At 33.3% G+C, this 26,681-nt stretch overlaps 2 protein-coding genes across 4 annotated transcripts; one reads left to right on the plus strand and one right to left on the minus strand.

The window, feature by feature from the left end:
- The first annotated feature begins 17 nt into the window (after positions 1-17).
- On the plus strand, positions 18-23,864 carry LOC130644152 (methyltransferase-like protein 25B). 3 transcript variants are annotated; one of them, XM_057449656.1, is made up of 12 exons: positions 18-160; positions 3,016-3,137; positions 3,643-3,823; positions 4,064-4,108; positions 4,652-4,767; positions 5,013-5,049; positions 5,172-5,219; positions 5,417-6,083; positions 6,682-6,817; positions 7,503-7,561; positions 10,198-10,326; positions 23,436-23,864. In XM_057449656.1, exons 1-12 carry the CDS (start codon positions 29-31, stop codon positions 23,465-23,467), a joined length of 1,704 nt encoding a protein of 567 aa, XP_057305639.1. In that variant the 5' UTR covers positions 18-28; the 3' UTR covers positions 23,468-23,864. The 3 variants fall into 3 exon arrangements, with proteins under 3 accessions (XP_057305639.1, XP_057305632.1, XP_057305647.1); XM_057449649.1 differs by lacking the exon at positions 23,436-23,864 and adding an exon at positions 10,923-11,034; XM_057449664.1 differs by lacking the exon at positions 23,436-23,864 and adding an exon at positions 10,732-10,909.
- Positions 13,649-26,444, minus strand: LOC130644173 (uncharacterized). Its single transcript, XM_057449676.1, has 10 exons — positions 26,207-26,444; positions 25,880-25,942; positions 25,604-25,640; positions 24,629-24,753; positions 24,472-24,558; positions 21,628-21,717; positions 18,154-18,202; positions 17,094-17,129; positions 16,542-16,589; positions 13,649-14,556 (listed from the first exon to the last, which is right to left on the minus strand). Exons 1-10 carry the CDS (start codon positions 26,237-26,239, stop codon positions 14,153-14,155), a joined length of 972 nt encoding a protein of 323 aa, XP_057305659.1. The 5' UTR covers positions 26,240-26,444; the 3' UTR covers positions 13,649-14,152.
- Between the last annotated feature and the right edge of the window lie 237 nt (positions 26,445-26,681).

Here is a 26,681-nt window from a genome sequence, read left to right on the forward strand (position 1 = left end):
TAAAAATTCGCATCGGATAAACACAAAGATGGCCGAACAGAGCAGTGAAAACCGAAAGCAACGTTCCCGTTCAGATTGTCTTAGTGAATTTTCAATATATTTGACTGAAGCTTTTATGCTTATGAAAGAATTCAAATGGCTATCCAATTCTTATGTAGCAGTAAGTGTTTTATTTTTTAACAGTGTTTGTAGTTTTGTTTTAATAAATCTTAGCTATAGCTCGCAATTATCCTAAGAACCAAGAAGGACCAAGCCTTTTTTGAGATCTTTGATTCCAAGATCCAGAACTTGCTTAATCTTAATGCACCTAGTGTTAGAGTCACTAAACGACAACTTGAAACAGGCCTTAAACCTTGGATATCTAAGGGCATTGTGAAATCGATATCCAAGCGTAGTAACTTCACAAGGGTGTCGATAAGAAGCTGCATACACCTTCAGTACGGGATCTTTCCCCGATAGTGTGACTGTCCCCCGATCGGGGTAAATCACCCAAACAAGTGAGTGCGCAACCACCTGATCGGGAGAGACTTATCTGACTTGGGGGAGTATTTTTCTTGCTTAAAATTGCTTTTTAAAAGGGCAAGCTGCTGGCCAAAAGGGCAATATAAATAATTTTTGTTTACATTAAATCATAAACTTATTTGGCGCCGATTCACTGATTAAAAAAAAATCACTGTGCCGTTTCGATGCTATTCATGAATTCTTGAGTTGGATTGACTACATGGTGCATATTTTCAGTCTAGATTGCACATGTTGAGGCTCTGAAGCTCATTTTAGTTGTCTTATAAACATGTGCTTGAAGTTAGTTTAGTACGAAGCCAGTATAGCAAGCTATATAGAGAAAAATGTGCATATTTTTTATCATATCTGACACAAAGTATAGTAGAGAAATATTGATATCTTGAACATAATTAGCTCGCTGTCTCTAGAGCTTAAGCTGACAAGGTGCTTAGCAAGAAAGTCTCTCCCAAGCACCTTTGGTTTGTTTATGTATTTAGCTAGCTAAAAATTTACTGCCAGTTATGACTCACTCAATCGGGTGGTTGTAAAAAATTGCTGCTGGTGCCGAATCACTCGATCGAGTGGTTTACTCAATCTGGGGACACTCACCCGATTGGGGAAAGATCCCGTACTCACCTTAAAAAGTGGGGAAGTTTTCGGGCGAGTTCAGCGTTTTGAAAAATATTTCAAGTATATATTAGCCCGAATAAACCCGCATAGACCGAAAATGCCCAAAAAATAAAAGAATAACAGACACTAATGATTCAAACAACTATAACAATTAAAATAAACTAGCTAACTATGATGGTAGCGAAGTTCTTAAAATAACTGTTTTTGATAGTTTGTAATAAGATTTATATACTTGATAAATAACTTATATCCATATAAACTTATTAACTCCTTTAAGCTCCTTCCTCCAACTATCGTCTGCATGGTATGTTACACAAGGAATTGCATTTCGGAAAAGTTCCGGGCGAGCCCGGAAAAGTGCGAGCGATTTTGGACGACAACCACCAATTCAATTCTAAAAGTTGCCTGAATTGCCCTTATATATGCAGGTGTTTGCGGCTTAGTGGCACCCTCTTATAACTTCTTTTTAAGGAAGTTTTTTAATGCCAGAAACACAAGGGTGCTGGCTAGCCAAAATTGCTGTATATGTGAGGGCAGCAACAGGCGTTTCTTTTCAGGTTTTTTTTCAAAGTTTTCGTCTTTAACCGTCTGAAAAAGCCTGGGCCTGTCTGAAACCTCCAGAATTACACCCAAAATGTAATGCGCACAAGCTCATTGCTATTTTGTCCTTGTATTTCAGTTTATTATTTGTGGGATTTTAGTACAGCGTATCTATGGAATTAATGATATAAAAAATGTTTGAAAAATGTTATTTCTAGCTGATTCAGGTTTCTCCGGAAGAAATTTTGGATTTTTTTAAAACCCAGAGGTCGCCCCACAGGCCCTGTGGTTTTTGCGGCGTTTCCGCTGAGTCGTCACCCTCCACCAAAAAACCTGGTCCAATAGGCTCAATACCATCAATCTTTTAAAGCGCATAGGAATTCAATTGTTAACCTGATTCGCAAAAGTAAAGCGAACTAGGGGTGGGTCATCAGGCAACTTTTATTCTATTTGACCTGGTTGAACCTCATTAAATGTTAAAAGAAGAAACAATTCTTTTCTAAGGAAAATGAGTGGCATATTTGGTTTTATCAGCAAATTTAAAAATAAGTATAAAATATAAATATATATATATATATATAAATATAAATATATATATAAGTTTTTAAATTTTATTTTGACCGTAATATACAAATGTAGTAAAACATTTTTACTGTGTCATCATTTCTAATGTAAAAATGCTTTAGGCCAATAATGCTCTAACCCCCTTGGAAAACAAAAACAAACTCTTACCTGCTAAAATCATCTTGGTACTAAGGATCAACACATATTTGAAGATTACATCTGACCATCTGACTTGACAATTTAAATTGCCAATTCCACAAGCAAAAACAAGTGTTGCAACGTTTTGCTGAAAACATTTTTATAATTACTACCACAGTCAGAGTACATCATAGCTGTAAAAATGGAATGATGCTATTTGGTACTAGTATTTTTATTCTTTAATCTTTACATGATGTTCTGTAACTTGCTTTTAAAGGACATAAGGGTTGTGTCTATTTAAATAGCTGTCTAAGACCTAAAATTTAGTGGCCAGTTATAAATGTGGATGGTAAGGTCTAAAAATTTAATACTTCTGTTGTGAATAATGCAGAACCTAATATAAACTAACTAAACAGTGTAGAGCCCTATATGAAAGAGAATTAAATTCCCAATCCAGCAGTGCCCAAGTTCACCATCGATATGGTAGCAGGTGACAAAAAATCGGGTTTAAATTCAAAAATTTGTCAACAAAGAAAATTAAATTTCTGAATTTTTTTAAAGGCTAAAGAAATATATAAATTACATCTGCACTTAAATTGTTTTTGCCAAATTGAGTGCTCACACGTGCTGTTTTTTTTCCAGGAATTCTTCACTCAAGGTTTATGGCAAAAGCTACCACACAGTTGGAGAGAATGCTTGAAAAAAGTGACTTTAGAAGAAGTTGCAGACAATATTTTGCATGACAACAACAATGCAGTGTTTAGGTATACTTTTTTTTTCAATTAGTAAAAATGTAATAATAATATTCTTTTAAAATATAGGCACAACTGTAAAAAAATAATAGCAAAAAAATGTCTGTTTGTCAAGTTCTATATGTAGATTTTTTCTAAATGGTTCTAAATGTTTGATGATTTTTATTAGAGTGGTACATTCTGATGCCTTGTTGTGCCATCCAATATTTTGTGAGAATAACAGTTTGTGTATGTCTATGTTGCAGCATATCCCTTCTGATTTGTTGTAGATTTAGAACAAGTATCAAAAATAATTTTATTGCTTTTCATGATTACCTTCACTCTCATCATTGAGATTCTGATTGTTATTGTTAGGTTTCTGCTTGGTTCATCTGCTATTGGCTTGCCCTTAACTTGCAAATAATTAGAATTAAAAGCTGGAAGTTTCTTACCTTCTGAAGCCCACAACAGAAAATACTCTGCCCCAGCATTATTCATGCTGCCTGTGAAATAATATTTTTTTAAATGTTTTTTTTAGATTTGTCTGGCCTCTTTCGTTACTCTCTTTTATTGCTGCCTGTCATGCTCTGGCACTGAATAGAAATCAAAAAAAGTTTATTGGTAAAAGCGGTGACTACAAACCAGACGAAGATCTTTCCATGATGTTTAAAAAACATATCAAACCAAAAAAGAGGCATGAATTGTCTGTTTTACCTCAGGTATTAGTGTAAATTAAGTGTAAATTATAATATATATATACCATTCTAATAGAAAAAAGAGTAAGAGTATAGATTCTTCCTGCAAATCAGTAACTAAATGAAATATAAAGACGGTGCAGCTTGTATGATCAGAGTAAAGGTGTTATGAATTCTCAATGTTATATTTACAAAGCGAAGTATTTATATACTTCATGTTTTGTCTATAGCCTTTCCTACAATATACTCTTTTTAACTGTTTAGGTTATAAATACTGTTTGCAAAGAAACAAAAACAACCAATGTCGTGGTAGGAATCTCTGTATTAGTAGCGCTTGTCTATCTTGTGCGAAATGGTGCAATTTCATTACTGCATGCTAACTTGTTAACAAGGATGTTGAATTGCTATTGTAGGAAGTATTTAGAGCAATTTTATGTGAATTATTCCAGGGGCTAATAAATAGTGATTTTCACATAATCCTTGGGGTTTTTTTATTTTGATTTTTGTCATGGCTGTGCTAGATCAGCATACCCTACTGGACTTGAGCAAACAATAACTTTTAGCATGTAAAAATGCAAGCAGATTTTCAAGGGAAGTGCTACAAACAATTTTTTTTACACAACATTTAAAAAATAGTTACATTAGAAAATGACTGTGCTTGACATTTAAGAAATTATGTATTTAAAATAAACACTTTTATGCATATCCTATGCTTCGTATAGCGTGAAAGCGAAGAATTGTTTTCTTAAGTAATATTGTTTTAATTTATAAAGAATAATATATTTTACTATACTATTACTTTGCTTTATATTTGTGGAAAATTTATCTCCTTGTTTTGCTTTACGTGAACAGGATGTTGGTTCAGGTTTAGGTCATTTATCACGAATGCTGGCTTACAAATATGGCTTGAACGTCGTTGCTGTAGAGATGGCTGGTCAAAGACTACCGGTTGCTGAAAAATTTGACAAGTAGGTTTATCTAAAATATAAAAGTCTCACTTGCTTTTTTCTCATTAGCTTCCTCCTACTTACTTACGCATGGTCTTCCCCGATTGTTTAAATTTGGCATTGTTTTTTAGAGAAAGTGTAATTTAATATCAGCTTCGTTTTTAGCGTCTCATTACTTTCACCTTGACTTTTTATTGAAACTATTTTTTTTTTCTCTAATTACTTAAGAAATATTTTTAGCGCACCATACACGTTTTTATATTTAGAGAAATTGAAGAAGAGTTAAAAAGACTGAATAAAAAGGTATAGAATGGTTAGTTAACCAATGTACATTTTTATGATAAAAAAAGAAATCCTGCAAAGTTCTAGTGTGTCCTTGACCAAGACCAATAATAAATTTCCTCTTACAATTTTTTTTGACTCAGGATGGAGTGACAAATGGATATGGTGATGTCACACACATTGCAAGATGGGTAAAATAGCTTCTCTGTACATTTTGTAATGGTAATGTTCACAGTCAATCGTTTTTAAATATTATTTGTCACAAACTCAATCCTTGAATTATTTGTATTGTCAAAAAATATTTACTGATAAATTTAAGCAAAAAAATAAAATAAATTGGAATCGTGTTCACGTCTATAGTTTATTCACAAATGTTAATTTTGTATAGATAGAACCAGACATATCAACAGAGGAGTTTGTTAAACTAGTCTATGGTAATAATGGTGGTGCACAAATTAGTCTTAATAACTTCACAGATACGAAAGAAGAAGTTATAGACACACCGGCTCATCTCGAAAACATGGATGGAAGTAGACACTGCGTTCTAGTTGGGCTGCACACTTGTGGTGATTTAGCCTCCACCATGTTGAAAGTGTTTAAAAACACTCCATTGATACGTGGGATTGTATCTGTGTCATGTTGTTACTTTCGAATGTCTTTAAAGGAGGATTCGAATAATTCAACCTGTGGTTGTAGGGCTTCGTTTACATTGAGCTCTTTTTATCAGAATATTAAAAATGTACAAAATAGGAATGATGAGGAGACTAATTCAGTATTCAGTATTGTCAATCCCACTATATCAGAAAATGTATTGAATTCACATTTCAAGAACAATCTTTCATCAAATTACTTAAAAAATTATTTTAACAAAGATGGCGTCACTCAAGGCTGTAATCAATGTAATTGCCATTTCAAATGTGGCAGGACAGAAGGTGAAACAGATTGTGGATTTCCATTGTCAAAATTCCTAAAGAGATTGCCATACCAACCATTGCAATACAAAAGTTTTGAAACTGCTTGTCATTTTGTGGAGGATTATGCAAAGAAACTTCTTAGTAAGAACGCTTTTGCAGAAGATTTTATCGGAAATTAGTTTTTTTTCTTATTATTATTGTTAAATTGTTCTGTTTCTGTGTGGGTTAAGTTATTTTAGAAGATTATTCCAAACACTGCGAAGGTAATTTTGAATTAAAACATCTGGAAAGTATCTATTTTTACATTACTGTTAAAAAGTGTTTAAAAATTTTAATGATGATCGTCAACACCACGTCTGTTATGTATGGTTAATGTTGGTGTCATTTCATAGTTTTTTTCTCTTCCCAAACATTAATTTTAAGAAAGTAGGGAACCTTCCTCGTTTTAAATCATCGTTTGGACATCGTCTGATTTCTTCGTTTGAGTGAAGAGTCGAGATAACTTTAAGAATAGAAAAAAATTTAAACTGTTAGAAAACAATATGTTTTTACATTATCCCTGCTCGATTTATTTTACTTTTATACTTCAACAGAATAAACAATATATATATTTTTACTTATTTTACTAACAAAATCACTACTTTGCAAAAAAAAATATGTTTGATCTTTTCAATGATTTTTAAGCACTACTATTTTTTCTGGCATGTTTGTTAATTAATTTTAATCACTATATATTTAGATCACAGTCCCAACCTGAAATTACACTGTTATCGAGCAGTCATGGAAGTTTTTATCCGCCATGTTGATCCTAGTCTAGTACTGGCACCTGTACGATGTAAAAAGATAAAAAATGCAGCCTCCATGACTTTTGTTGAGTATGTGTCATATAATTTTATTCTTTACAGCATCGTGATCTGTTATACATCTATTGTACATGTAAGATTCAACATGATAGTCAATTCTAATATTCTGCATTTAGTTCTTGTAACTATTTCCTAAAGAAAATAGATTGTTCACTTTTAGGCAGTATGTACACGAATCTTCAATATTCGGGGCGAAATAGAAGTTTCATTTCAGTCTCCATCCTTGATATTTGTTTACATGTTTTTGGCCAAAATCAAACTCAATTCGGTGTTGATTTTATTTCGCCCTTCAAATACTCATGCGAACATGATTAAAGGCGAAATTCCACTTCATTTTTTTATCACGTCAGTTTAAGGTTCACGCATTAAAGTACTTAATATTGCGCAATATTTAAGAGCGCTTTTGCACGTGCTGATCGTTTTAAAAGTCAACATTATTCGTTGCAGTGTATAATAACGTAATTTCATGATTTCAACCAATGAATTTGCTTAAATCGCCGTCATTTTAAGTTTATGCATTTGTGTTCTTAGTGGACGCACCGATCTATCAAAGTGCAATTTCGGCTTTAGCCTAAGTGAAACTATTGATTGTTAATTGATGCGCTTGTTGGATGCAACTGCCTCACTTTTCACCTTGATGCTTGACAAGAGTTGTTAAAAAATTCAGGTCTACCGTGACTGCTCTTATTAAATTTAGATATGCAGAGAAAGTGTTCGAGCGATTGGATAAAGTTTTTGATCCTAATTTACTAAAAGGTATATTTTTGTTCTGTTTTTTTGATATTTCTGGACTTCCTCAAAAAAATCTTTGAAGGAAATAGTTAAAAAGAAAAACCCTAATATTTCAATAAAACCTTTTTTTTTTGAAAGTGTATAAGAAGAATGTTACGATCAAACAAGTGTTACAAAATTTGCCACCTGTCATGTCGGTCGCCATCTTTGTTTAAATGAGAATAAACGAATGACTGGACATTTATTTAGGTAAAGATTAAGCTTGTTGGATAATATGCGCAAACGGTGAATCGGTTTGCGCCTACATTTAAGGTTAAACAAAATACATTTTGTCAAGATTAATTTACACGAATTCGTCATGGTGAGATATTTTGCCAAGATTTCTTATCAAAAATGAATCATTTAAGGTTTGCTGCGAATAATGTTTTAGGAATCTGGTAATTTTTTTTTTTTTTGCAATTTTAATTTATTTCAGGGCCTTTTATTGAGATAGGGTAACCTTTCATTAATGCTCATACAACAGAGGCTGGCGATTGTGTTTATAACAACAACAACAACAACAACAACAACAACAACAACAAAATAATTTGTAGAGGAAAAGTAGAGAAGAAAAAAAAATCCTTTCTTGATTTTTAAAAGTTACGCGAAGTTAATTTTAGCCAAAAAAGTCATTTCTAATAATTTTGACGTTTTTGGGGATTTTCGCAAATATTTATAAAATTCGCTGAATTTGCGAAAATAAATCTTAGCGAAAATCTTTGCAACGCATTCAAGGTTGATCACTCTGTTTGGCACAGAAGTGTATATTGTTATTTATTTATGACAGCGTCAATCAAAAATTGGTCAGCCTGATTATTGAACGCGTCATTTACGCCATGGACAACATACTTGATTTTTTTTCGCTCGCGTTCTCTATATTTTTAGTAGGTTTTAACTTTAAGGATTTGAGTTCATACCTTCATGAAGTGTGCCTAATAACAATTTGGTAAAAACCACATTAAAACTAGACTGCGGAACGCGGTTTACCTTCTGCGTTTGAAAAAATAGTATCATATTGCATGGCTATGTTATTTGCAATGAACTATTATCTTTGAGATAAGAAGTTTGTTAATATCCGCAAATTTAATTTAAAAAATTTCAAAACCGTGCACCCGTTAAATAAAAATAGCAGTGTTGTTTTTGTTTGTTTGTTTGTTTATTTTATCAATTTTGTAAGGAGCACAGCAAACACGGCCTATGAAAACTTCTAGATGTGGTGCAGGAAGGTGTGAAATTACGCATTTCTGCAACATTACGTTTAACTGGCGAAAGCTTTTTGCAAAAGAAATATTTCACTTCATCTAAATTAACAATCCACTGAAAATAGAGAAACATGAGAGGCACGACCGAGCATTTTCCCCACGATATAAGTGTCGCTTCCCATTGTGTGTCTTTATGAGAGGGAGTATGACAGACCTCTCCCACTCCATCGTTTTTAGTCAGAATCAGTATTTTAGTGGCCAGATCATCCAAGGGATGATATTTAGAAAATATAAGCTGTGTTTATGTAGATTAGTATTTCAGGTCATTTTTAGCATATGACATCATCAAACCCAATTGTAGGAGGTGATCTACTTCCCACAATTTTTGTCAGTTTAAATTTATCGTCTACTTATTAAAAGAAACACATGAGGAAAAATCAAGTATGTCTTCCATGTGACAATGACACGTGGGAGTTCGTGGGACGTTTCGACACAAGTTCCTCAAAGGGTGATCAGGCTGGCTTTTTCAATTGTTTTGGTAACATTACATACAGCCCAAGTTCAAAGTGCTCATATCCGTGAGGTCATATCCGTGCAGCATGATTAAATTAGAAAATCTTTAAATGCAATTATCTTGAGAAGAGGCTTGTTGACCAAACATGACGTTATTTTTGACATTAAGATTGACTTTAAAAAGACTACAAAACAGGCTGTTAATTTTTAAGCTACTTACACGAAACTCAAGCGAATACACGTGGCAAAAATTATGAGAACACAAGAACCACATCTTAAAATATGTTAAATATTGTAATTCTAGATCAATGTGTGAATAATCCTTCCATTTTTATTCGTATTCCTTTGGTATAAGCACTTACAGTTGCTTCTAAATTAACCCCGAAAATAATTTAGTAACACTTAAGTATAGACAGCCTCTTTACTTTTTTATCTCTAACTCTCTATGAACCGGACAAAAGGTTCGAGATTGTTAAGAAAGTGCGAGTTCGAAAATGCAGGAAAAATGTACGATAGGTGAAAATGTCTAAATTTTTAAGTTTGACATATAAAAGCATGACTTTTCCATGTTAAGCCAGTCATTGATCGACTTATAGCTAGTAATTATAGGATTTTGTATTTGTATTATTAAAAAATAGCAATAAAAAATTGCGAAAAAGTAAATTATTCATAAAAAGGGATATCTGTACAAATTTAAAGTCCGTGTATTTGTGGTACCTTTTGATTTGTCTGTTGATTACACATTACCGTTGTGCATCGATTATGCGCCCTGCAGCTTCTTGAATATCTGACGTTTTTGTAATCTAATGACGTTCACTGTATATGGTATATGCGAAAGTTAAAACTATTAACAAGCATGAATTGCTGGAATGCTCACATTTACTTGTTATGACGTTCTCATTACAGATATCAACTATGAAGCGTTGTTGTCACAGTGGAAAAACGTCACCATTTATCATTCTCTTGTTCTTTTGCTTGGTCCGGTGATTGAAAGTATAGCGCTGGTTGACAAAGTCATGTATCTGCTTGAAGAAGGTACTTATTGTTTGTGAAGGATTGTTAGCAAAGCTAAACTTTAAAAAGGGAAATTTTAGGAGATCTACAAGATTAAGAGGGAAAATTGAGGGGAAAAATTTTGTTTTGTGATAGGGTTTACAATCTTATACCATAACCATAGTTGCTCCTGTAATATTTAGTGTTTTTACTTTTTTGTCACTATATTTACTAGTATTATTTCTTTCACTGTTTTTGTTTAACAAATCAAATAGATTTAATTTAAGCATCAGTTTAAGATAATCAGCCGCAATACATGTTTCTTCTCTTCTTAAGCAATCTATAGTTAGTTCGGAAGGTGCTTGTCATTGGACCAAAAGTTAAGTAACTGATCTAGCAACCTTTACGCCTCACATCCTTTACCCTGAACACTATTTCTGCGCTTAGCAATCTTTCCAGTTTGACTGTGGCAATATCACTGGCTAATCCGAACCCTGATGTGCTTTAACTGACGAACACCATTTAAAGTCTCACACTCAGTGATTACGTGTTAGGCAACCTGCTCTCTATCGTATGATTCCGTGGATTTTTATCGGATGCAGACATGGATGTGGACATGCTTATCTGTTCTTTGTTAGGTATGGATGCAACTCTCACTCCAGTTTTCGACCCGGATATATCTCCAAGAAATTTCGCTTTGGTAGCTACACGTGAAACATAATGCTGAAATATATTTCGCATGGAATTTTATTTTATGTCGTTTTTCTGTGGTGGTTGAAACAGTAAGAATATTCATGTTCCCCATGTTTAGAAGAAATTAGTTTATAGGTACGTTAAGACTGCGATTATGACAAAAAATATATTCTGTATATCTTCAAATATCTTCAAACATTACCAAGAACAAAACAATTTTGAAGTCTTGCTAGATCTTCTAAATGTTTCTTTAAACTAATAAGGTTTTTTAAATAATATCTATATTATAATACCCGTATATACGTCTGCCTGTCTGTCTGTCTATCTGTCACGCAAAATGGTAGCTTTATTGCGCTATACGAGAAGCACGCAATGCGGTATAAAAAGTGTTTCTTTCACGCCATTGTGTCTCATTGCACTGTAACATTTAATATCAATTAATTTTTTTTGTGGTACCTACATAACATTATCGGATTTCATATGGTAAATTTGCATTCGCAATTCTGCCTTGTTTTCCAATTATACCGTTTTTTGTCTTCATAGATAATTTAACTCGCCTTTTAGTTCATGATCAAATACTTTTTTGAAATTGCATTATTCAATATGCATTCAGCATTTATGTAGATTTTAACCACATCCCATCACCCGCGACGTAACTCTGTACAATTTATTGATGTCACTAAATTTTTTTATGTCAAAACACTAATATGTGAAAGGTATCTTTGTTCACATTGTATAAAATCAAAAAAGTTGTTTTATTTTTTATTTTTTTAACATCGGTATAATTTCTACTGTCAATAACATGTTATGAAGTATTAAATTTTCTTAAAAATTTAAGACATACTTCTTCATATTTCTCACCACGAGTAGAAATTGCTCCAAATAATAATCTACAAGAACTATTGCAGGAGCATTTTATATATTTGAAAAGAAAGAACATTTCTACGGTCAACATCGACGCTGGTCTGTAAATATACTTTATTGGATATGTAGCTATTTTAAAAATATCGACATATCTAAATTTAACTGTGGAGTCAACGATTCACTTTGCATAATATTTCGTTAAACTGTCAATTCCTTTTAATTTATCGAGGACAACTCTTTGTCAAAGATTTGTGTTCTCTTATTAATTCTGTATGAAGCATGTACCTAGATAACATTGCGAACACATTCCCAACATCGCTCCATTAAAATACATCACATATTTTCTTTTTAATTCAACGGTTTCATTAATGTCGCTCCTTTACCGGTGATTTGAGCAAATATGGACCACGTTCTATGCGATCGCTAACTTCGTAAATAACCGATTCGTTTTCTACGATACGAATCCTGTCTAAATCACCCAAAATTGGCTAATTCGTTAGACAGTTTTATCTTGATTCAGCTCATATTGGAATTTCATAAGATGTGATGTAGCGTGACTGTCCTTTCAGCTCCAATTGGACCATCTATTAACCATTCCAACATTGAATTTATGGTAATTAAACCACTATTATCCATTTTAATGTTACCACTAACAATTTTCATGCACACACCACCTCCAAACTATATCTCAATTCCAGCACCAGCGTTTCTTTCACCATAGGTGAGATTGAAATTATAAAAAACGTCCTGCTCCTGTTATAGGAGAACTGCATTTTTTATATTATATTCTGTACTAATGAAAAAATACAAGGTCAAACCACGTTTTTCTCATGCTAAGTTTAGATCACTGGTGCGAAAAATAACTACTAGGCATGCGTGAAAAAAACAACATTACGTAACCGATAACTTTTGACAGGTCTAGAATTATTAACTTATTTTAGAACAATTTTCAGGTATTTATAGTTTTGTTACAAGACTTTAACGCCATCTATTTAAAAAATAAATCAAGTTTCACAACTTTTTCAAAAAAACACATAAGTACACCCAGTCTGTCTCAAATTTAGCCGTCCTTATAAATCTTAAAGTTTACTTAAAAAACTTAGTATTTTATTGCCGCTATATTTTGTTTTTATTTAAAGTAAAATTTTATCATTGCGAATAAAAAAAATACACAGCTATATAGTACTAATCTATGTATATATAAGATTCATAGAAAAATTATGATCACTAAACAACTACCGATGTCCCCTTTGTTTCTCAATGGTATCGATCCCTACAACACAGCCAACAAAGCCAACACAGCTATCTATATGTTTGTTAGTTCCACTAACAGCTGTTGAGAAAAGTGCCAAAAAGGGTTACATATGCGGTAAAAACAAAAATAAAGAAATGGTGTCACGAACTTGATAGATTTCATGATACGTACCTAACAACTCGAGAGTATAAAGTTAAAGTTGCTTGGTTTTTGGTTTTGTTTTTTGTTTTTTTTAAATTGTTAAAAACTTAGAAAATCGCGTTTCCGAAGCAAGTTCTTTAATATTAAGAGGACACAAGAAGAGTCTTTCTAATAAACACGAGTATTTTACGGGCGCAGACGAACAGGTAAAACACTGGAGAGTTTAGAGAAGCAAATTTCATATAAACTGGTATTTCCTGATGTGTTATTTTAGTCCCTGTTTTGTTGAGAAACCTGAACTAAATAATTACCGAGTAAGAAAGGTTGGCAAAAATTAACCCTATTCGGTCCGGGGGGGGGGGGGGGCGGATTCAGCCCTCCTCCCCCCCCCCCCTTACGGATTGCTTTTTAAAGTGCAATCATACAGAACATATATTTGCTAATAGATTCCAACATCACAAATATAAATTTTGCGCAAGAAATTTCCGTAAAAGTTTCTTCCCTTTAGGTATTGATGTGAAAGGTTAATTATTAAACTGGTGTTTTTACTGCTCTTTCAGTACTTTAGTAGATTTTTGCATTTTTGGGGAAAAATACTGCCGCTGTTTCGCAAAATTAAAAAATTTTTCCGGGGAAAATCAGTTGCATCTTGCAGAATTTCTGTTAGCTAATCCTGATTAGTTTTATGAATTTTGTGTTGTCCAGTGAAATTCTCAGCGACAATTTCTAATTTGAAAATTTTGCGGAAATGAAACAACTTGAAATTGACTATACTTTTTGCGGGAACAAAACTTTTACGAATTTACCCGAAAACCACAAACATTTTCTTCTCGTACAGACACTCTTTCCATCATGTGAGTTTACTGCATGCATGGATCAACTTTTACATTTTACATGTACGTATATTTAGCCTTTTTACGAATTAATGGAGGTGCTGTATTGGGGCTGTAATATTCTTTGTATTTCTTCTCTATCCGCATGGCTTCCCATAACTCTGCAGATTACATCACATGGTAAACATCCATTGTGATCAGAAATCGTTTGATCTGCATCAAAACTCACCAAGATTCGCACTGTTTCAGTATGCCCCATTTCCGAAGCCCAGTGTAAAGCTGTTTTGCCCCAAGTGTCCACATTGTTCACTGTTAAGTCTGTGTCCAATAGCAACAAATATCGAAGTAGGTCATTTTTTTCTCTTCTTGCAGTGTAGTGGAAGAGTGTTTGATCATGTTTGTCTCTTTCTTTGAGCTTCTCTCTTGACTGCCTCACTGTTTTTTGTATCAAATCGGTATTTCCACGATAAGTGACATCGAACGAATCTACAAACAGAAAATTGTCTAACATAACATTTTCGGAAGATTTTTGTACAGTAAGTTTAGTTTTTGTGCTTTTAAATTTTTCGCATACATTGAATTTACTACCTTTTTCGCACCTCGTTTGTGACGAAAAAAATGTAAGATTATTGTAAATAGAAAACTGTGTTATTAAAGTCTCATTCTAATCGCGATATTATCGCACAATACAAGCACAAAGGAAAAGGTGGTGAGTTTTTTACCTAATGAAAAGCAAGGTGACAGGACAGCTGTTCTTGCCGGTGAGAAAAAGTTATCCAATTTATTTAAAATTAAATGATATTGAACATAAAACTTCGAAGTTGTTTTCATATCACTTCTTTGTATGAACGATTTCTCACGTCAACTTTTCAGTGTTTAATTATTCTACTACAAATAGAGTATATCAATCTGAATTTTTAAAAAGAATAAAAAAAATACAAGTTTCCAAACGACAAGGTGAAAAATCCCAAAACAAATCCCAATTGAGTAAAATTTATACTCGAATATCCTCTTTTTGGGTTGGAGTATTAACAGTCGGCTCACCAGGGGAATAACCGTATCAATTTTAGTCAGGATTGTTTTGTGGCGTCGTAGTTTAGCGGCTCTCGCACCTTGTGGAAATAATGGACAAGGCATATCCCTCGAAATTTGGGAGGCCAGCCATGTAAAATATGCACATCTATCTATCTATTTGACGTTACTATCTCAAATAATAGACCAAATGTTAAATAGTTTTCCTTTAATATCTTTCGTAATCAATAATATTCAGAAGTGTCTATACTTCATGTACACCCAATATGTCAGCGAAATTTTACAAGAGGTATGGAACAACCATAAACTTTGTTTTAAAAAAATGCTTGATTCAGTGGGACATAATGACTAACTTAAGTGGATTAATTTTCACAAGGATTAATTTTCGCGAATTTCGGCGAAATAGACCTTTCGCGAATTTCCTAATTATCCCAAACTAAGTTAAAGAGGTCGGAACTAAAATAATTCTTATCCCTAAGTTCCTTAGCAAAGGGTGGAACAAATTACCTAATTTCGTAAATATTTGCTGTTCGTTAATTGCCTCAATTGCGAACTGAAAGTTTTGGTCAAACCCTTCATATAACTGAGCTTTCTAATTAGCCTCGTGTTCAAAATATTTATTTTCTTCAAATCTAAATAAAATTCAACCAGAATATTATATTGCTCTAAAAACTTCAGTTTCGTCATGATACATTGATATTCTATCTGAATATTTTTATAATTTATGAAATTTGAGAAAGGTGTATTCGCAAAAATAAGTACTCGCGAAAAGTTTGAAAAAGCCCAATTAGCGAAAATTATCCTCGTGAAAATTTTGTAAAGAGCTTATTCGACAAGATAAAGCCTCGCAAAAATTTGAGAACAACATTTTTTGATGATGTTGTTGATGTTGGAAAAGGATTGTGATGCATCGACCATTGATTCTTCTAAGATTCTTATTTAAAGAGTATAGAACAATTACAAAATTATTATAATTTTCTACAATATGGCTTACACGCATTATACTCGCCCGTCATGATCAGAGGTTTGATCGGGGTGATGCATTCTCTGTTAGAATGTAATACGGATATGCTATGGTAAATATTCACCTATGTATACACACCATCCGGATTAACTATCTGAGTTCATCACTTACGTATTGCCGCACGTAGTATAGTGGGTTCGTCTGCGGCTCCAAGTTCTGGGGACCGCGGATCGAATCCCACTCACTGCCAAGGAATATGTTAGTGAAAAACATAGTAGTTCTTCTACAATATGACAAAATGACTAGTTGACTAAGTAGGACAAACTGATAAGTAGATATAAAGGCACCCGGAAAAGAAGCTGGGATTCTTTAAACGAGTTACACGAGCAGGGGAAGCAGAGGTTGTTATTAAATATAACAAGATAAGTAGAAACATCATGAATGCTTTCTAATAAAATGCAAATTTTTCACTTACCTGCTATTGGTTTTCTCATATTGATGTAACTCTGCTGGCTTGGCGTTACTAAGAATTAAGTAATCAAGAACAACGAAAGTTGTAATGTTACTGTGAGATAAAAAAAACAATGAAAGTTGTAATGTTACTATCAGATGAAAAACAATGATAATTGTCATGATATTATGAGGGTAAAAACGATGAAAGTTGCAATCTATGAGATTAAAACAATGAACGTTATGTTTCTACGAGGTTAAAAACAATGAAAGTTGTAATGTTACTATGCTTTCCAGTGCTTCTTTTTTGCTTTCCAGCATGTGACTAAAAAGCTAATTTAAAATCTAGAGACGACATTGGCTTTGCACCTCCACCCACTCCACCCAGTAAAAATTTAGCCAGCGTTCATAACAATTTTTTTCTTAAAAAAAATTACAATGTTTGACAAAATTTTGCTAGTGTGAAATCGGAGAAATAAGGAATAATTCCCAATCGAAACAGTTGGCCTCGTAAACGAAAACAGAAGCAGCTGACTTATAGAATGTTAAAAAAAATTGTTAAAGATATACTACTTACGTGAGGGCTCCGGTAGGAATCTTCGATGAACAGGATCTGTGCAATGATAAGAAAATAACAAAACAATAATAACAAAAACCAAGGAGGTTAAAGGAATTTTTAAGCCTCTTTGCAAATACATAGCAAATCAGATTCATTAAATTAAAATAGTTAGTCTCTGTGTTCGTAACGTAAAGTGGTGTTAATAGCGCACGATATACGACCCACTAGCACAGGGACAAACAACCCAAACGAAGGATATTTTCAGGTACAAGAAACGATTGGATTCCATTGTCACGTTTTTTTGACTCTTCTGCTGAAGACAAGACAACGCGAACGAAGGTCATTTTGGTTCTTTCATTTTTTTTTTTCTTTTTATAAAGGCTTTTTTTGTAATATTTTCATTGCAATGTTAAAATAAATATTCTTTCACGTTTTCTTGTCATATATAAATTTTAAACAAACTGATTTTGATGGAAGATTATATAAAGCCAGCTAGGTAGCTAGCTAGCCTTATTGATTAATGTTTTTAATAATTTTAGTATAAGGTTTTTTTTTATCATAGCTAACATTATTTTTTCTTGTGCTGGGGTTATAGCTAAAAAGTGAAAGTAGCCAAATGCATTTTAAAAATATTATCACTTATCTGTTCAGTTTATGTCATTGAATAATATAAATATTATCATGTCATGAAGTAGAGAGTTTTTTTGAGTCTATGACATGATAATATCTATATTATATCATAGCCAATAATTCCGTTCAATAATTTCTGTTTATTGATGTAATTAGACAACAGGGTTTATTTTTTTGCCTACGAATAATTTTGTAAAGATAATTTTACAAAACTTTTTCCGCAAAATAAAATTAGTAAGTGATTATTTTAGCTGAACTGGGTAATGAAGGACTTTTAACTGTGTTTTTGTTTACACCGACATCGCAAAAATTGTGTCATTGTGTCTTGGTTTACCTGTACTAAACACCCACCTTGATGTAAGTTACAATTGTTTTTTGAACTTTTATCAGAGCTTTAGCACCAGCAAAGACGCATATGGAGTTATAAAACATTTACGTGAACACGTACCTGAGTTTGGCACAGGTATGGCACAACTCCTGCTACCTAAGTGTGGCACCTATAAAGAAGGATATTTACACGTTGAAAGTAATATTATGTTGTAATTTGTTAATGAAAGCAGCGTAATACGATATCTTAAAGGATTAAATTTGGTCGGAAAGTAATTTCCTGCGAAAATTATTTTAAAACTTGATATTTGCCAAGTTTGCCAATTAATTTCTGCGAATGTTTATTTTTTCGCCAATTTCGAACGACAATTCACGCTATTTTTTCTTCTGATTCATCTAGAACAATGTTTATATGAAAATTTCAGATTTGCAATCAGTGACAAAATATATTGGCAAAACTCAGAGAAATTCAGTTAAGTATAGCAACTGAAGTTTACTCCCCCCCCTTCCCCCTATATCAAGGCTTTTTTTACAAACAAAAACACTGTCAGAGCACTGATACAGGGGGAAGGGGGGGGGGATTCACAGCTGTCATCACTGTTTTGCCATTTATTTTGTCCAGGATTGTGATGATGCCTCCTGCATAAAAGGCTTTAAAAATCCCCGCATAAAATAAGAAACAAAATGTCATCAAATTCTTTTTTCGGAAAATTCGCGAAATTTTAGTTTCAAAAGATTTTTCAAGAAAGTAAATTCCCCCTAATTCCCTTAATATGATGAGTTAGTAAATTTTATTAAGAATTTTGTTATTGCCTTTCCAAAGACCTCAAATGAAAATGGTTTAGATGTTAACTCTAGGTCCGATAATGAAAGCTTCGAGGGCATTTTCCGCAAAGCGGGTGAAGGTGTAAGCAATTTCCCTATGTCTAAGCAATTTCGCAAAATATATTTTTATCGGATAAAGGTTAACAAGCACGCATTTTTACAACAGTATAGTCCTTTAAATTAAACCATTTTGTTTATAAATTTTTCAAGTAACTTGTCACACGTTACGGATATTTTACAATAGGAAGGAGATGCAGGCAGTCCTGCCTTCGCGAAAAAATTCTGCGAAGCGTGGATTTGCGAACGTTTGTGATGTGTTAAAGAAAGGGGTACAAACAATCTTTTGAATTTTTCGCAACGTATAAGTATCCAAGTCTAGCATTCTGTGTGCGCATGCAAATTATACATATTGGTCCCAGGGGCGGATCTAGGATTTTTTTATGGTTAGGCAAAATTTGACATATTTTTTGGCAAAGTAATCAAGGGTTGTGGCGTTGTACGAGGTAAAGCGGACGTTTTGTGTTTTTATTAAAAAAGAAGCTAAAATCGTTCCAAAAGTGAGGTTTAAGTCAGAAAAGAGTTAGAAATCAGAAAAATAACATCAGAACATTTAACATGTCTGCATATTATTTGCCCTCACATGCCCCTGTCAACTATGTTTAAAAGTACTTTGAAATCTTTAAGAAAGTTTTAGTAAGTAGGTCAATTCTGAAGATTCTCATATAAAAAGCAACATATATACACATTCTACATATAAGCATAAGTTAACATGACATTTTCATTGGTTTGCAGTATGAAGCAGAACGTTCTTTAACATGCAATTCTTGTTTCGATCTGTATCATTTTACGTGAAAATCATTCCTATCAGTACAAGTTATTTTGATATCATACCCATCCATTTGATATATAGATATATCCATTGTTTACAGTTTTCCAATATTATAAGGTTTTATAATGAATATCCTGTGTTCTTTAATTGATGGTGATTTTCATTGTCAGAAGAATATTCATCATGGCTGACATCAATATATCTATTCCTAAAACAAAATTATATATGTTGTATTGCTCAACAAAAAAGAAGAAATATTATACAACAAACTTGTACTATTCTTAGATTAGGTATCGTTTCCTTCTTTTGTTTTTAGCAATTTTATCATCATTAAAAGCAGCATGGGAAAGTTAAGGATCTCCTTGTGCTCTTAAAAGTTTTTAAAATGAGCAGTGGGATGTTGTATATAAAATCTACTGTTTAAAAGTTCCAACAAAGTCAAAGTTCTTAGGGACACTCACAATTGAAAAGTATATGCTAAATGTAAATTTGCATTGGGGCGAGGTAGAATCCTTTGACGTTTAAAATTCCCAGGGAAAGGGGATTTACAGACCTATTTACATTTATCTTACACCTTTGCGTTTATGAAAGAGCTGACCCTTAGCTATCTTACAAGAATTATTCCTTTTCCACACAGACACAAAGATACAAAGTTGCATAAACGGCTACACAAAGCCTGTGACCTTAAGACAATAAACAAAAAACTAACAAAATTTCAACTAATACACATGCAGCTTAGCAATACTCTATACCAAACTTAACATACACCTCCAAACATTTTTTGACGGCCAAGACAGTGTTTACATAAATTGCCTCAGTTACCTCGTTTAGCATTGGGCTTTAGTAAACGAACAATCCATTTGATCGAGGTTAAGTTAAAACCTTTTGTTTTGATAAGAAAGAGATTTTTTAAATCACACGTTTTGTAAGAACATCTGGTGCTTTACCACTTTTAAGAATAGTTCTTGACACAAAAGTGCCTTAAATGCAGCAGCAGTAAAAACTAAAATATATGAAGTATTACTTACTTTAAAGCAATGTATTTATTGTCTTTTGCAGAGGCAGGATGGTTTGGTTTAAGACAACAACACGGTGCACGTGGCAACAATACTTCCCTCCAGCATTTCCAATCCTTTTAATATCTAAAAGGGTTTCCAAACTCAAAACTTCTTCATCTAACTTAGCTAGAATACAATTGCTTTGATTTATTCTAGCCACTTGTGGTGCTTCTGACCCAGCTAAACCATGTTGAATAAGATGCACTCCATTGTCGTCCATGTAACCGTGGTCGTTTTAGGCGTTTAAACTTAAAAACCCACGGACGTTTCAGGCGTTTTTTCTTCCCATTTCAAAATTTCATTCATTGGAACTTGAAAACCCGCGGGCTTTTTATGCGTTTTTTCTTCCATCTGTGATTTTCATTCATTCGAAACCTTATAACCCGCGGTCGTTTTAGGCGAATCGACATTTTTGCCTAAGATAGTCCCGGGTTTGCTTTTGAGTAAAATATCATTGATAAAAAAACTGAAAAAAACGCCGCATCGTCATACCAAAATAATTCTGTTTTTTATGGATTATTCTATCTATAGAATGTTTTTTCTACGGCCACAAAATTAGGCTTAGGCAATTGCCTAGGCTGCCTAACCCTAGATCCGCCCCTGGGTCCGGCATTTCCAAAGTAGATACAAAGCACTTCTTGTTCTATTTTCTTGAAGAGCATACAAACTAAATACGTACAAAGCATTTATCCTGTTCAAGTATTTCTAAAGAAGAAGCAAATTACATATCTTGGTCCGGTACTTCGGACGAAGATACAAGAAGGATATCTTCCTCTGGTGTTTCTGGTGGACATGAACGGCTGAGCTCTTGAGCATTAACTAGTTACCTTTATTTTTGAGTTTAGTTTATTTTCTCTTAACATGGAGATAAAGTCGTACTTACCTCAATACCAATGCTTTTGGCATCAACCGAACCAAAATTTTCGCCTGTATATGGTAACCATGTGTTGTTATAACCATCCAATGCCCGCATCTGTGAAATAAGTAGACAGACATTAACCTTTAGCAACAAGTTTTAAGGTACTGTGAAATTTCATGTTCAAAAGGGAATTTCATTTAACAAAACTTTTGTTTGTTTGGATAATTCATATGTTTGTTTAGCCTACAGAGTGTCATAGTGTATCAATTAAGCTCCAGTCATTTGAACGTAAACTTGTTTTTGCTAAGTTGGCGGTTGAAGATATTCGTGCAAGGACACTATTCGCATAGTTTTCTCCTTTTAAACAAATAAAAATAGCATTTTTTTAGGGTAATTTTTTTTTGCGAATGCCTGTAGCAACTGCGCATTACATTCTCTAATTACATTCTCCTTTGCACGAGATACTTGTTTTCATAAAATCTTTAAATTAAAAAATAAGCTCTTACTTGATTATAAATAAAATAACCAGAAGCTTAATCATTGTGGAAATCAGAGGGATTTAAGACGATTTTCTTAAAAAACTATAATTCGTCTACACATTCTAGTAGACATCATCAGAGTGTAATTTTTTACAAATTAAAAGTTAGTAAGCGTTTCTATGGATACATATATATTATATAAAAACAGTAATAAAAAATAATGACCTAATTCAACAATTTCAATGGTACTGATTGTTCTTGAACATTCAAGGTTGGTTTAACGTGCTTAATATGTAATGTTTCCGCCAACTTTCTTTTGAATTTGTTGTTTCTATAGCCACCAGATAGAATTACAAAATCGTCTATGGTGACACTTTGGTGGCCAGATTTCTGTGCATGTTCAACCAAATGTGACTTTTTATCACGTCCTTGGTGGTCCGCGATACGTTCTGCAAATCTTCTACCTACTTCTCCTATATACGTAAATTCACAATTTCGATCAGGACATGTGGCCCTACATATCATGTCATGTTTGTGTTTTTTTCTCAATCTTATCTTTAACATTGAATTTCGAACTTAGTTTTGTTCCTGTGTAGATAATTTTGCACGTATTGTTTGCAGATATAACATTTTTTAAAGTGTTACGTAATGACTTCATAGTCGTTTCTCCCAATTTTCCTTTATATGGTAACTTCAAAAAATGCTCTTCTATATCAGTATTTGATACTGTGTGTTGAGTTGGCTGTACTGCTGTGTTCAAATGTTTAGCCTTTTCAAATGTTTGTTCAATAACCCATTTTGGATAGCCATTTATGTCTCTAAACACTTTCTTAAGGTGTAGAACTTCTTTTTGTAAATGCTTTTCGTTGGAACATTCTTTGAAGGCTCTAGACACTAAGGTTTGTAATGTACCTCTTTTCCATGTGGTTGGTGCAAACGACTGCTAATGAAGATATATATTGTTATTAGTACTTTTACGATATACTGTGGTTTGGATTCCAAATTCTTTCCTTATTACAAGTACACCCAAGAAAGCAATAGTACCATTCTGCTCTGTTTCATATGTGAATTTAATGTTGTTATGGAAATTGTTCAATTTCGACATAACAAAATCTATTGAACCTACTTTTATGTACGCAATAGTGTCGTCAACATACCTTCTCCATGGGCTCATTTGATCTTTTAAGGATGGTAGAATTGTTCTTTCTAACTGAACCATGAATATACCTGCAAGGACTGGGCCTAACGGCGATCCCATTGCAACATCATCAGTTTGTATATAAATTTCGCTATTATAGCTAAAATGAATATTTTTTGTGGAAAGTATGAGAAGTTCTTTCATTTGTTGTTTAGGTATATTCGTCTTAATTTCCTTGTTGGTGTAAATTCGTTTAAGAATAATGTCAATTGTGAAGTCTAAAGAAACGTTAGTAAATAATGACGGACCACCATGGACGTGATAAAAAGTCACATTTGGTTGAACATGCACAGAAATCTGGCCACCAAAGTGTCACCATAGACGATTTTGAAATTCTATCTGGTGGCTATAGAAACAATAAATTCAAAAGAAATTTGGCAGAAGCATTACATAGTAAGCACGTTAAACCAACCTTGAATGTTCAAGAACAAGCAGTGCCATTGAAATTGTTGAATTAGGTCGTTATTTTTTATTACTGTTTTTATATATTATATATGTATCCATAGAAACGCTTACTTACTGTAACACTTTAATTTTTAATTTGTGAAAAATATACACTCTGGTGATGTCTACTGGAATGTGTAGACGATGTATAGTTTTTAAAAAAAATCGTTTTACATCCCTCTAATTTTCACAATGATTAAGCTTTTAGTTATTTTATTTATAATCAAGTTGTATGCCCGAAATGATATTTTCCAAGCTCTTACTTATCTCAGGATGTCGCTTTTTAAAAAGAGATTTATTTTGGAATAGCGTTTACTTGTGAAGGACGCTTCTTAGCTGAGTAGTAGCCTTGTGGTAAAGAGTTCGCTCCTGATACGGAAGGTCTTGGGTTCAATCCTCGGCCGAGTCATGCCAGACACTATAAAATTGTAAATCTATCCTTTCTGCTTAACGCTCAGCGTGAGAATAGGTTTAATATCTTAGGCGGTTGTCTAGTTGACCGATTGCTGTGCTTGCATTACTTTCACAGCTCAAAGGGAAGCTTTAAATGCACTAGGACCCCCTTCGCAGCACCCTCGTTGATAGCAGTACCAGTAGGGACTGAGAGGCTATCCTGTGTAAATAATTTTAATAATAATAATGAAGTTGGGTAATTATTTAAGGAAAGTGTGTCTTTTAAAGGTGAATAATTGATTTATCAAACTGTTGCTAACTTAAAGTCGTTATTTTACAGATAGGGAACTTTACCTCTTGGTCTCGATAAAATCGTGGTCTAGGCAGCTGCTGTGGAAATCGGGATGGAGAATCTTCACTACAAAATAGCAGTTCGTCGACCTTTAGGAAAACAATATGTTTTAACAATTAATCAATATAATTTGGGTTACAACAGTTTTGTTTTCTTTACCTCCTCAATCTGGGACACGACTGCCCGTTGCATAACTCGGATCTCGTCAAAACTACGTGATGGCCGCATTTTTCGTCCGGGAAACCTTGAAGCAGTAGCTTTTTTCTGTTTGATATCATTTTCTCCTAAATTCAATTTTTATGAAGTATGTTAGAGTTCGAGTTAATTTAGGTTTAAAGTTTTAACTTAAATGTGTTGATTAAAAAATTTGGATTTTGAGCGTTGGATTAAATTCGGCGAATTTAATTTAAGACTTCGCTAAATTAGCATGATGTTTAAGCTAGGGCGACACAAGGGGCTTTTTTCATGCGCATGTAACGGGAAGTGTTTCATTCAATGCGCCTGAAAATGTTACGTGTGTAGCCACTACAAAAACCAGCAAAAAAGATGAATCTGGAAACGTGATAGAAGGCCCCTGGCGGAAGAATGTACCATCAAAAGTTGGTATCATCAAATAAGGGCAAGCGCTCAACTTTTTTTGAGTCTCTTTACAACGAATGAAAGAATCGCATACTGAAGGTAAAGATTTTATGGGTAATTTTATTTGGTTAATAGAAAATATGTTGAAACAAACTTCAAAGGCGGGCGACACAATGAAACATTTCAAAAAATTGTTGGCAGCACAAAACTTCTCTCTGCAACAAAATTGTCCCTGCAACAAATGAAAATAAATCTATTTTGTCCCTGTGTTGCTCAGCAACAATATTTGTGTCCACAGGGACTATTTTTATGTGTTGTTAAAATTTATTTTTGTAATGGGACACGATGGGACTTTTACATGCGCGATAAAAAGATTTATAAGCTAAACATATTAAAAAAGTCTCTATATTAAATACACAATCCAAAAAAGAGCAAATGCGATATATTTTTATCCACTTTGTTGTGACGAACGATTTTAAATTCCGGATGAGCACGTGGAGATTTCCACAGTTGGACGACTCGTAAAACAAGTATTAAAGAAATTTGTTTACTTACTGACTTGTGCAATTAAATTTTCCATTTGTTTTTGTTTCTACAAATAGAATTGGCAAATTACACAGAAACATATATGCTAAAAACTTTAAACACCAGGAATTATGTTTTATGCAGAAATTAAGCTTGAAACAACTAGCGAAGCATTGAATGCCACATTGTAAAGAAAAAGTACGTATATTCATCTTTTTTACATAAAGCTTATAATGTGGTTTTAACCATAGTTATGTGGAAAGGTAAAAGCGCTGAAGAAAAATACATCAATATGATATACAATACCTTTTTGGCTACATTAAGCTCATTCTTTAATTTTTGATTCTCTTCTCTAAGTTTGGCATTGTCCTAAAAAACATTAGATACGATCAATTTTTTTTAATAAACATTCTAACCAGCTGTTTTTATGTCCCCTTTTTTACCGATACAATACTTTAAAATCCCTCGAATTTTCGCATCTCTAAGAGCACTTTGTATGTTGTGAGGAATTCGCGGAAATTAGATCTTTTAGGGGTAGCAGTATGTGGATACAAAGCCCACCCAGTTAAATCACTGGAATTTGTTATAGCCGTTAATCAGTTTTGAGTATAACAGAGTGAAAAATAGTATTACCTTCTTTAGTCTCCTTCCAAAGAAGTTTACCATACTTGTAGTTGTAGTGGTAAATCTTACTTTACTTATTTAAACCTATGATAAATCAAGACATCTTCTTTATAAGAAGCCTAGAATACCTAGAATACCCAGAATACCCTAGTCCAATTAACTAAGCTTTCTTCGAGGATATCAACATTTGGTTTCTCTTAAACGAAAGCTTAGAGGCAAATGTGTCAAAGCAAATCCCTAAAATTCTAAATTCTAGGAGCAAACCCCAAATTAAATAAACACAAACCAGCACCGTTTTATAATGTACTAGTATATTTGCTCGGGTTAGTGATCCATTCGTGCTCAAACAAAGGATTTTCTGATAATGATCACGTGAGTAAAGGACAAAAGAATTAACCAATCAAAACTCTCGGTCATATTCTGACTGCAGAAAATTCATTTACGACCCATAGTAACTCTTGAGTAACTATTCCGGTTTCTTAGC

This window comes from Hydractinia symbiolongicarpus, chromosome 1 (genome assembly GCF_029227915.1).
Source record: "Hydractinia symbiolongicarpus strain clone_291-10 chromosome 1, HSymV2.1, whole genome shotgun sequence".
Classification (NCBI taxonomy): Eukaryota; Metazoa; Cnidaria; class Hydrozoa; order Anthoathecata; family Hydractiniidae; genus Hydractinia; species Hydractinia symbiolongicarpus.